The sequence below is a fragment of the Nuphar pumila genome, chromosome 17, assembly GCF_984573655.1.
Source record: "Nuphar pumila chromosome 17, dmNupPumi1.hap1.1, whole genome shotgun sequence".
In the NCBI taxonomy this organism is placed as follows: Eukaryota; Viridiplantae; Streptophyta; class Magnoliopsida; order Nymphaeales; family Nymphaeaceae; genus Nuphar; species Nuphar pumila.
The window spans coordinates 15,145,232-15,158,175 of record NC_143265.1 but is presented as its reverse complement, the minus strand read 5'-3'; the positions used below and the strand labels follow the sequence as shown (position 1 = coordinate 15,158,175).

At 36.2% G+C, this 12,944-nt stretch overlaps 1 protein-coding gene across 3 annotated transcripts in view; it reads left to right on the top strand.

Moving 5' to 3' along the window:
* The window catches only part of LOC149811701 (mitogen-activated protein kinase kinase SIPKK-like), a 30,382-nt gene extending 25,490 nt beyond the window's left edge, over nt 1–4,892 (top strand). For 2 of the 3 annotated variants that reach the window (XR_016428480.1, XM_089992766.1), the window contains 3 exons: nt 3,951–3,996; nt 4,099–4,198; nt 4,444–4,892. Coding sequence is in view for 1 of the 3 variants with exons in the window: in XM_089992766.1 (XP_089848892.1) it covers nt 3,951–3,996; nt 4,099–4,188 (136 nt within the window). In the remaining 2 variants the exon portion in view is untranslated. Of the gene's footprint in view, nt 1–3,919; nt 3,997–4,098; nt 4,199–4,443 lie in introns of those variants that run through there. The other variant, XR_016428479.1, reaches the window with a different exon arrangement.
* The last annotated feature ends 8,052 nt before the right edge of the window (nt 4,893–12,944 follow it).

Below are 12,944 nucleotides of genomic sequence, written 5' to 3'. Positions count from 1 at the left end.
CAAAATGCCCATAGAGGGGCATTACCTATTACAATACAGAAAAATGTAGTATATATACATATAAATGTGTATATACTCATATACATAATAAACAATATATATATATATATATATATATATATATATATATATATATATATATATATATGTCACATGGGTGCGAGTGCGGGCGCGGGTGCGGGGATTCGGCACTTCCAAAAAACCCGGGTGCGGGGGTGCGGCAGGGGCAAAAATGTAATATATATATATATATAAGGGGTCAGGGGAATAGGCGGGGTTTTTTTTTTTTTTTTCAGCTGTCAGCTGCTGACAGCAGCTGACAGCATTAATGGACCTTAATGATCCTGCCAGCTGCATAGTTTTTTTTTTTAAAAAATTCGTAAGCCCATTTGGGCAATTTTTTTTTTTTAAAAATGGACCTTAATGATCCTGGGTGCGGTCAACGCACCCAGGATCGGGTTGACCGCACCCGGTGCGGCACCCGCACCCGCGTCGAGTCGCGTCGACGCGGGTGCGGTACCCTCCTAGCCGAATCCCTGTGACATATATATATATATATATATATATATATATATATATACAACTTTAACAACTTTCACCTAGTGAATCAAGACAACATATAGTTAATGTTTTCAGTTTGTAATCCATATTGTAACTTTTTGTGATAATTATTTCCTAATTTCTGTACAGAATGTGCTCTCTATTTCAGCCATTGTTCTGACACCTACACTTGCTGTTATGTTGTGCACTTCCTTTTAGCTTTTCTGCGATTGTAGTTTAGGGCCATGTGACCCGAACTTGCTTGCCATAAACTTCCTTTTAGCCTTTCTGTAATAGTAGTTTAGGGCCTTGTGATCAAACTTGCTTTCCATAACAAATGAGCTGAGAACGAGTTGGCAATCTTGATCAGAATGACAATGAAGTTATGATCACAACCTAGTTGTATGCCTACTTCCTTTTTGCTAACTAGGTCTTGTAAATTTGTTTATTACATGTACAAAATCAGTAAAAAAATGCAAAGAATCTCGGTGATAAACAGTGGACCATATTCACAAGAAAACTGATCACAAGCCTATGTTGTTCTAGCACCTTCTGGAGTAGGACTAAGGGGTAGCTGCCTACCCCCTTTTTGGCGAACCCAAAATGGACGATCCATCATGCGCACAATGGATGGCATGCGCAAAACTTTTCAGCATTGCGCGGAAGCTCCATTAAAGACCTAGAGGGTCTTTGGCTGTTTCACCCACCGCTTAATGTGCTATTTTTCTGACAATAAATAAATAAATAAACAGGACGCACAGGTGCCATGTGGCGTGCCTGCGCACATCCACTGTATGTTCGCCCAGGAGGGTCTTGGCAGCTACCCCCTACTGTTTGGAGTTGTGCCTGATGAACTCTCCATTTTCCATTTATTCTTGCGTCTGACAGTATTTTTCCTTAGTCTTTTGCTTGTTTGCATGGATTAATGTGGAATCTTTGTTAAGATATATGCCTTGTATTATATACCTAAGTATGTAAGGTATACTTATAGGTATGTTTCTTTGTATTTCTTTTGTATTTTCTTTTTCATTGTAATTCCAATTATACTAAAGTATACTTATTGTGATTTAGATTTTAGTAAAAGGATAGTTTAGGATAAGTATACATATTGTATATTTTTAGGGTAGAATAGAGATTTTATTTTTATTATTATTAGACTATTAGTCATTATTTAAGATGACTAAATTTTGTAATTTTATTTATTTATTTACTTTTCTTTTTGGTCAAATGAGATTGACCAACTAGCCGTTGGGGTTTGTAATGGCTAGTTTGACTAGTCATACTAGCCGATCAGATTTGCTTTAATGGCCAGTTTGAATGGTCAAACTAGTTGTTGGGATTTGCTCTAACTGCTAGTTTGACTAGTCAAACTAGCCGTTATGTCTTCTTCTATATATTGTTTATTTTTTGTTGCATAGGTGAGAGAGGATGGATGTACATATGGGGTGCGTTTGAGTGTTTTTGTAATGAAGTTCATTTGTAATTTTCTGTTTATTTGTTAATAAAAATTATTTAGGTGTGTGCACCTCTTGTGGTTGTAACTGGTTTTTATTGTCAGTCTATATTACCGGTATTGCTAGTGCTTGGTCACTGGTATGATTATTGCTAACATTGTTTTTGATCTCTTGTCCTATGTGTTGATACACTCGGATTTTGAGGAGGTTGAGTTGGAGGTCAGTGAGGTGATTGCTTGTGGTTACCAAACTATTGTTTTTATAAAACCTTGCTGGAATTTGTGAAAAATCTTGTTGTTTCTTATTATGTTAAATTTTTTGTGTATGAGATTTTTAAAATCTCTTCAGGTATTTTCTAATCTTTTTCACTGCCCTTTTATGGGAAATGGTTACTTTTTTAGCCTCCATTAGCATACATTATTCATTATATTATGCCTTGTTTGCATAGATTGATATATATTGAATGTATTTATTTCATATCGATATTGTTATTGTTATTGAGACGTATATTGTTATGATCCTTTGAGCTTTAGCATTTTTTTGAGATATCAAAGTCTTGCTCTTATATGATTCTTACTTATTTACAATTTGATTTAGTTAGAATTGTTGATGATTTAAATTTTATTGTTTGAGCATGCTTGTCTCTTGATAGTCTATATTCATATGTGATTATTTTTTGTCTTTAGTGTTTTGATATCTTGTATTTATCTTTGGAAATGTGTTGTTTTTGTGACTATAGATATTTTAGAATTACTGAAGATATGAAATTATGTTTAGTAACTCTTGTTTGAAAGTTTTATTGTATCTTTTACATGTATTTAGTTGTTGGTTCTTGTACTTGTTTTTTATTTTTTTAAATTGATTTTCTCCTGATTGTTTAAATTATTGTAATTTATATTGTATTTTCTCATGTCTTTGGTGTGTTTGGTCATCCTCTCTCCACATTATATAGATATATGTATATTTCTTGTGTTTTTTAATATATTTTGTTATAATCCTTTTGTTGTAGTTGTTGTCTTGTGTCGTTATCTCAATGCAGGATCTAATCAAAGTCATGGATTGGGATAAAGTTCCTTGGAGATTTGAAAGATTGGATTTCTAATAATGATCATAGAGTTTCCTTTGAAAGATCTATTGTGGTTGAAGGACTCCATAAAGATTATTGTTTGAATCCATCGAAGATCTATTATTGTCCCTTGTATTCTGTTTGCAAACTTTCAGTTCTTTACTGTAAGTTTGAGTAAGGGTGTTAAAGATATATGCATTCTATTGTATACCCAAGTATACAAAGGTATACTTATAGGTATGATTCTTTGTATTTTTATTTTATTTTATTTCTCATTGTAATTCCAAGTATACTAAAGTATACTTATTATGATTTAAATTTTAGTAAAAGGATGGTTTAGGATAAGTATGCATGTTTTATATTTGTAGGGTAGAAGATGGATTTTACTTTTATTATTATTAGTCATTGTTTAAGATGACTAAATTTTGTAATTTTATTTATTCATTTACTTTTTTTTGCCAAATGAGATTAACCAACTAACCTTTGGGGTTTGTAACAGTTAGTTTGACTAGTCAAACTAGTAGTTAAGATTTGCTTTAATGGCTAGTTTGAATAGTCAAACTAGCTGTTAGGATTAGCTCTAACGGTCAAACTAGCCGTTATGTCTTCCTTTATATATTGTTCATCCATTTGTTGTATAGGTGAGAGATAATGGATGTACATATGGGATATGTTTGAGTGTTTTTGTATTGAGGTTCATTTCTAATTTTTTGTTTATTTGTTATTAATAAAAATTAAATTATTTTATTTCTTGTTGTTATTGTGGGTGTATAAATATGTTGCTTCTTATCTTTGGTTAAATGAATTATGTTTATGCTTTAGATCCTTTTTGTTTGTCTTACGGTTGTATCTCGATCAGTGTCGCTTTGTGACAGTCTGTCATGTTTCAGCATGCAGAAAGACCCCAAGGATCGGCTGTCAGCTCAGAAGCTCTTGGTAATATATTTTTCCTTTTGTTTTGTTTTCGAAGGTAAATTATGTGGAATATTATGGCCTCACATTAGTGACATGGTAAAATGTGAAATATTATCATTTCAGGATCATCCCTTTATCACCAAGTATGAAGTTGCAGATGCTGATCTTGCATCCTACTTCACCAGTATGGGAACTCCTTTGGCTACTTTCTAACTTTTGACTGGTAAGTTTCCGAAATTTGTCATTCCTGCAGAAAGTTTTGTTCGAGTATTATATGGTACACGATCTCATATACTGCCATTTCAGTTTGAATATCAAGATCTCATGTCTGGCAATATCACATGGTGGTTTGCACAACCTAATTTTGAGGACCAGCTACTTCATCTTGTAGCAGTTAGGATGTTCCAATATTTGAAGCTAACATTGACTATTTTGATTCCTTTTGACATGCATTTGGTGACTGGACAGAGTATGAAAAACAGGAACTTTTGTTTTCTAGTGATGGTTCCGTAATTGGAGTGTTGCATACTGTCGGAGCATTAGAGGGATGTGATCATATGCTGTTTGAGAAATTCATCAAGGTAATTGGAGTCCCTGTCCGATGCTACGAAGAATTCCTGGGATGCTCTCATAGTGAGAAGTTGCATTAGTTTCCCTGTTTGAAAGTATCTCGTGCATTACCTCTCACTAGTAAAAGTTTACTCTCTTCACTCTTGCCACAGCCACAGATGCTCTATTGTCCTAGTTGTGGAACTACAAGATTAGTTTGTATCTTATGATTTTGATGCTGGTGATTGGTAGCAGTGTGCAGCTGCCTTTCAAGTTTATTGGTTATGTACTAGCTAAAACGTACCCAAATTATGTATACAGCTTCATACAATGATGTTACAACCACCAGACGCCTTTGCCTAATCAAATGTTTCTCATCTAAATCTATTAGGGCCTGCTTGTTTCATGCGATTTTCATGGGAAATTGCTGAGCTGGGACCCCTTTACCTCCCTTGCCCACCATGTGTGAAACATGCATCAATTTATCATGGTAGCACAATTTGGCTTTAGTTTTTTCCATCACCAACCACTTTTCATGTGAACCATTCCATACCTCTCCCCCCCAATATGAAAGCATTCTCACAGAAAAGCTGAGCTGGCAGGGTTTTTTAGAAATTGTGCTCTTTCTCATTAAAAAGTCCTCTTCGATGGGAATGAAGAAAAGGGGCCAGCATTGGCCAACCTCTGGTTGGTAAAACCCCTGCCCACCTTGCAGCAAGGGATGCCACCCTTAGGTTTCGAACTTGTGACATCCCTTCATCCTGGTGATATTCACAACTCGCCCCTACCAGATAGTGGAGCCCTTGTGGGCAAAAAAGGGGCCCTTAGTTGATGTCACAGAGACAGCAATTCCCCCCTTGGACATCACACAACGCTTGATCTGGCATGGAACCCGCCAAAACGCAGTCATGACATGGTCCATGCCACATCACATGGTTAACAAAGGTCATCCATGTTAGGTGCGATCTACCCTGGGTCATATCCCTGTTTTGTCATTTCTAGAAGTTGAAATTTCAAGTTTCTTTCGTCTTCACCCTCACCCCATTAAAAGTGAAAGTCCTGTTTTTTGGTTTTCAATAGAAGTGTAAGAGAGATCAAGCAGCAGTGATCGATATGCCATAATTGAGTGAAATGGCTAGAACAGTATCAGTTGATAAAGTTTAGGAACCACAGAACCTCACATAATATATAAGCATCTGTTTTTTTCTGCCCTCACAAGGACTCTGCTAGGCGGCTTAAAATGTTCAAGCTGAAGGACATCAAGAGTTGGATACCAGGGTGTGCATCCCTTGTCACAAGGCCGAACCAACAGGATCCCTGGTGAGCAAAAGGGCCAGCCTCGGGGTTTTAAGTCGCCAGGCATGACCATAGCTCTGCAAGAATTTAGAGCATGGCAGGTCTTGGGACCAGGAATCGGCTTCCCTGTATAATAAACAAAAAGAAAAAGCATCTGAATTTTTTCAAGGGCGCCAATGACTAGGGATGCAACCAGTCAGATATGGATCAGGCTGTGCTTGACCCAATACAGCATCTGTATTTGGTAAAGCAGGTCTACATCCAGATTCAGTAACAAAATCGGATCTCACAGTAGAATCAGGTGTGAGCCATGTGAAAGTACATCCACCGAGACAAGCAAAGTTTCATTTTTCAAAGGAAGACGCTGGATGTTACTCAGGATTTCTATTAATGAGATTTAAGTCAATTACAAATGATCCCCCATTGAGGGAAGCCAATCCGGCATCATACCTTGCGCAAGCCCAAGCATGGGAACTTCCTGGGGCCAAGGGGTAAAAGCCCATAAAGTTTTACACTACCAGGGCAGTGATCAATAAGTACGGTAGGCAGAGCCAGCGCTGCTAGGTCTCTGATCTTGGAGCAGTTTCTCCATGTAAATATAAGAAAAAACTCTAAAGATGTGGCATTTAAATGATATGGACTTTTGACAAGCAATCTTTCATGCTTTCTATGTATTGAGAAAGGTAGATTCTGACCCGTATCTGATTTTATTTACTTATCCAAATCCTTTCCAGATTTGAGTACATGGTCTATTTGCATCCAATGATGCAGTTCAATCATAGCAGGTGGCATCCACAATGTCACAAAGATCAGTATCGGGATTTTCTCATGAAGAAAAATCTCATTAAGTTTAAAAAAAAATGGTCTTTATGAAAAAATCTTTGGAAATATCGGCATCTATAAAACTCAAAATATGGGAAAACTTATAAAAATAAAACGAGTCGTTGTTGGGATAAAATCATGATTTCAAAGACCAGACATGAATATAAGTGTTGATATTGTGATAAAATCATGATTTTCAAATATCACCAACTTGAGACCATGGGCTGAGAGGACAGGCAGAGCAACGCGGGCAGCACCTCTCTCCCTCTATACCTACCAATACTGTTCTAGCAAGATAATAAAAACCTTCGTCTCCCCGATTAAAGTCCACCAACGGAACCACTACGACGTTCTTGGCCTCCCTCTCCGCGCCTCCCTCGAGGACATCAAACGGGCTCGCAAGAAAGTTTCAGAGCAGCCGTTTAATATGAGTGATCATCTCCGACGACAACAGCCGGATAACGGTGGGCCTACAGTAAGTCTCCCGGAGCTCGGCCCCAGACCTGGAGCATGCCGGAAGCTCGTAGGGACAGCCACCGAACGTAATAGCTATCGCCGGTGGGTTTCAATGGAGAATGATCACCTCACGATTCATTTCACTTCGGAAGCGCAAGGAGTGTACGTCCATGGAACTAAGGAAACCAGAGCATATGCTCATGCAGAAAGGAAAGGGGCTGGGATGCTGGAGCAGAACAAAGCTGCAAGAGTTTTTCGTCTCATGACAGCAGCCAGCCGACTGCAACAGGAAACGCGGGGCTGGTCGTGCTAGGAATGCGCCACTCTCAACGGCCTCGCGATGTCGAGATGAGATGTGGCTTCGAGCAAGACCAATGCCACCCCACCTCTTCACAGTAAGAAGAGAGAATGGCTTGGATACAGCAGGCCAAGAAGGCTGGACGGAGCATAAAACCAAGCGTAATGTTCGTAACGAAAAGGGTGGGTGTTGTGTGTTCGCCCGCAAGACAGATTCGTGTATTCCGGGGTGCCAGGAGGAATATCTTGGGACCCGCGATAATTCATATGCCAATGTTATCCATGATGATTTTATAATAAAATAACATATAAAAAAGATAAATAACATATAAAAAAGATAGATATGCATTCAAGCGGATATGTCCTCCCGTAAGATAGATATGCGTTTGACAGAAATGTCCTCCGATAAATAGCTTTGCACATTCCTGCGAGTCCAAGTTCTCATCTTGATTTTTAGCTTATGTCATAACACATTGCCGCCTTCTCGTTCCTGCCTTGTGTTACAAAACATTCTCGGGTTATACTTCGTGGAGATCACTATAAATCGATCGACTGGTTCGATCATTGGTGGGCATCATAGCGAGATTTGTCGACCATCTCTTTTTACAGTCTTCTCTTCTTCTTCGTTTTAGTTAGGAAGTATGAAAAAAAAAACAATGACGCACAAACATTCCAACAAGTGCCATTAAGGCATCATGAATACATTTCCATGTCATCATGCTATTGTTGAAGAACGTATGTCGTCGTGAGTGCCATTAAGGCATTGTTTTGTTATTGCAGGTAGATGTTGGCTTTTTGACGGTTGGAAGATTAAAGACATTTGTAGGATGTTGGGACCTGTTGACAAGAATGCTTGGTTACAGATGCGAGGAATGACCTCTACCCCATCCGGTATCGTTCATTCACTCAATATATACAATGTATCGCAAATCGCGGTTGTAGTAACATACTACCGATTTGTGAGATATTATTTTGTTTATTAATATCGATTTGTAAGCTATTATGCTGATTTGCCTTATTGATTTGTAATATATTATGCGATATATATATCGATTTGTAAGATATTATGTATTTTTTATAGCGATTTGTAAGATATTTATAGTATGATTTTAAAACATGTGCTTGCAGAATTTATATTGTTGCGTGCTTGCGGTGACAATTTGCGTATTCAAATCACTACTTATTTAGCGATTTCTATTGAAATCGCTTCACAGCATCGTAAATATAATTAAATCGCTGTCACGTGAATCGCTATCGTCAACATACATATACGATAAATCGTATCTTTTATTGATATGGTAAATAATAACTCGATGTATAGTATAAGCAAATAACAAATCGTTGTTACTTTTATATTGTGATTCTTTCAATAATTTCTTTGACTTGCTTAACTAATCAATATTCGTTGTTATATGCATCTTGAATAAATCATAGTAAACGTATGCGCTAGCTAACACAAATTGATATCTTGCTTATAACAGTGGTGAGTTTATCATCTTATCGCAGTAAAGATGATGTATCTTTATCATTGAAAAGTTATAGAGAAGTGAACAATTGTATTAATGACGCACTTGAAGAAGTGAACATGTACACTAATGATGCACATGATAAGAAGGTTGAAGCATTGGATTCACTCTTGACTTGAATGTTCTAGCAGAAGAAATGCAATTCAATAATGAGGTAGACGATCATGATAGTACACTTGACTCTGTTCTCATAGAAGGAATGCAATTTAATAATGAGGAAGCTGCATACAAATTTTATAATGATCATGCCTTCAAACTTGGCTTCAGTGTTAGAAAGTATTCTTGGTCAAAAAATGCACAAGATGTCGTGGTGAGAAAGACATATGTTTATTCTAAAGAAGGTTGGAAGAAGTCAAGTAAAAATTCAATAAAGAGTAAGCCAGATTCAAGATATGGTTGTCCAGCGAGAATGGTGTTAAGAAGACTTTTGAATGGAAAATATGTAGTTCGTACTTTAATCAGTGATTATAACCATGAATTAGCAGCTTCATTTATGACTCCTATGTTAATTTCACATTGTAAAGTAACTGAAGCGCATGCTGCAATTGCTGAAATAGTTGATAACGCCGGCATTGCACTTAGAAAGACATACAATTTATGCGCACACATAGATGGTTGTCGCGAGAATGTGTCATTCACACCTATGGATCTAAGAAACCACTTGAGAAGGAAGATGACAAATAATATGAAAAATGAAGAAATATATTCTTTGGTTGATTACTTACAGAAGAAATCAAGCAATGACTCTGGTTTCTTTAGTGCAATGCAATTGGATAAAGATGAATATGCTATGAATATGTTTTGGGCAGATTCAAAGTCAAGAGTAGATTATGAATGCTTTAATGATGTACTTATTTTTAATACGACAATGAAGATTAATACTGAACAGTGGTCATTTACACAGTTTGTCGGAGTGAACCATCACTCACAGAGTTGCATATTAGGCGACATTTTTTTGTATGACCAGACTAAAAAAAACTTTTGAGTGGTTGTTTAGAGTATTTACACAGGCAATGAATGGAAAGCAACCTGAAGATGTACTTACAAATAGTGATCACACAATTGTGGTTGCAGTGTTTCATGTATGGCCAGATACACATCATCGCCTATGTTTGTGGTATATTTTTCAAAATGCAGTAAAGAACATAGGATACATATTTAATCAGAAGACAAGGTTTGATAAAAAGTTTACAAGGTGTGTACTGGAGAGCCTAGATGAGGTCACCTTTATGTTTTATTGGGAGAAAATGATTCTGATGTACGACCTTAAAGACTGTGTGTAGTTACAAAATTTATATGCAGACAAAGAGAAGTGGGCATTGGAATATGAAAGATAATACTTTTGTGCATGTATGATAAGTACATAAAGAGTTAAATATATGCACGACATACTGAAGAAAACCTTGTATTCATGTTTAACAATGTTTCGCTTCATGGGACAATATGAATTATTTGTATACGGTCTTAGACTGAATGAGCTTGAACAAGATGTAAAATGCTTCAACACATGCCCTGTAACTTTGAGAATGAAAATATTGATGCAACCTGCAGATATGTATGCACTAACTGTATTTGAATGGATTAAAAAGGAGGTTATACAGGTCATGAATTGCAATATAAGAACGTATGCAAATCGAAAATATGCATAAATACCGTATTATATGGGAGGGCGAAAAGCATTCGAAAAGGCAAGAAGCATATGCAACGTACAATGTTGACAACAAAACAGTTGAATGTACGTGCAAAATGTATGAATTCAAAGGTATTTTATGTCATCATGCATTAAAGACACTTAATCAAGAAAAGATACAAGAAATACCTGAATCATATTTAATACGAAGATGGACAAGACAAACAAAGATTGAACTGCTGGATACAGATAATATCAGTTCATCTGGTGTTGATGAGAAGTGCCACATAGCCTCCCGTTACCAACAACTATGTAGGTCACTTATGCATGTTGCTGATTTGGCATCGAAAAGTGAAGAAGCTTATATATGGACGAAAAAGATGTCAAGAAAGTTACTTGAAAATGTGCAGTTAATTTACCACAAGTCCATTGTAGCTCATGAAGACTAGTCTAAGAAAATGGGAGCGAACAATGAAGGTAAAAATCATGCTTCCCTTAACCCACATGAGAAGTTGCGTCGAAGTGTAAACATCATCTTCAATAAGTCAGGAGTCAACATTGTTGATTATGATGGACAAATTCACCAAGCAAAGGGTATCAAAAGGAAACATGTCTCTGATCGCAGTCGTCGAAGGACAAAGGGTGCACTAGAATTGGTTGACAAGAAAATGTCTAAGAAACAACCAACCCCATCGCATGAACAAGTATATAATATATTATATTGCTTCTCATGTAAATTGCATTACGTGCAGCTTATCAATATCTAACTTGTATAATTTTCAACATGCAGTAATATCCTACAAATGTGTACTACAATGTTAGAACCTTCAATCTTCTCGACCAGTTTGAGTGGAATAATGACATCAGTTTTACAAGTCTTTTGGTGTATAATCAATGTTGGGAGGATGTTTGCATTTCTTGTTAAACTTAATATAGTGTCTTATATTGTTCTATTTCATGATAGGCTCAGTTTAATTCAAAAGTGAGCAATGGAACACAATAATCCTGTGTGAATTCTTTAGCTACATAATTTTATAAATAAATTACATTAAAAGTAAAAATCGTTGTCTCATCTAGGCTTCATATATACAAATCGTTGTACATATATTGTATTTAAATCATTACACAAAAAGTTGTTCTGTGAATAAACTGTATTAAAAGTAAAAATCGTTGTCTCATCTAGCCTTCACATATACAAATCGTTATACATATACTGTAGGTGAATCATTTCGCAAAAAGTTTTTCTGTAAATAAACTGTATTAAAAGTAAAAATCATTGTCTCATCTAGCCTTCACATATACAAATCGTTGTACATATACTATATTTGAATCGTTATACCATAGTGTTCTATAGCGATTTATACAATGACATCTATGTCAGAGATGTATTGCTACAAATCATTTCATGGCCAAACTGTTGGTCATGATGTATTGTAACTAAATACTCATATTGTTTATAAATGAATATGGTTGTAAATCATATCGATTTGTATTTATGAAGTCATTGTGACAACGATATGTCTTTGTTTGTCTTTGTGAATGATATCGATATGTAATATCATGATTCACTTATATCGGTTTGCAACTGTTACTAAAATATTATGAACGAAACAGTGATAGCAATTTGCAACTGTTACTTAAATCGGTATCAAGTTATAAATCAATTTATATTTATGAAGTTACCTCGATTTATACTTTATTAAGTCTAAACATTGTGTCGATTTGTGTACATGTGCGTAAAACCCTAATATAGATCTGTGTAAAACCTTATTCTATGTAAAACCTGACCCGACCCATTGTTCAGGTCTAAAACCCTAATCTATTTAACCTCTCTTCCTCTTCTTTTTCTTCCTTGTATTTTTCTTTCTTCTTTATTCTTTTATGCTCTTGTGTGTTCTTTCTACCTGTGATTGATAGATGGGGTTTGATGTTGATAACCTAGTTGTTTCACGCTGTGAGGAAAGATTTAGATAATCTTCGTTGATGATTATGGTGGTTATCTTTTGTGTATACATCGATATATTCATGACACATACACTACAGTTGTCGTCCCTAAATCGATGCCCACAGGCATAAACGAAGGGTTTGGTTGCTTGTTGGTCATGCGAAGCGTTATATGTGCTCGATTTAAAACAAACGAGGATACCACGACTGTGGCGTATTTGTCGTGAAGTATATCAAAGTTTACGCATAATATAATAATAACAAATATGCTACAGTCATGTGGTTCCATCTTCTCTACCTGTAGAAACATATCGATGATGATGGGATCCCATACATTCTATAGCTTCGTTAGCTCTACTTTGAAGCTTTTTGCACTAGCAAGCTGAATTTCATGCATATTTAGATTGCATTCGAAGCACATCACTATTTAGACATGGGGGTGATGTTGA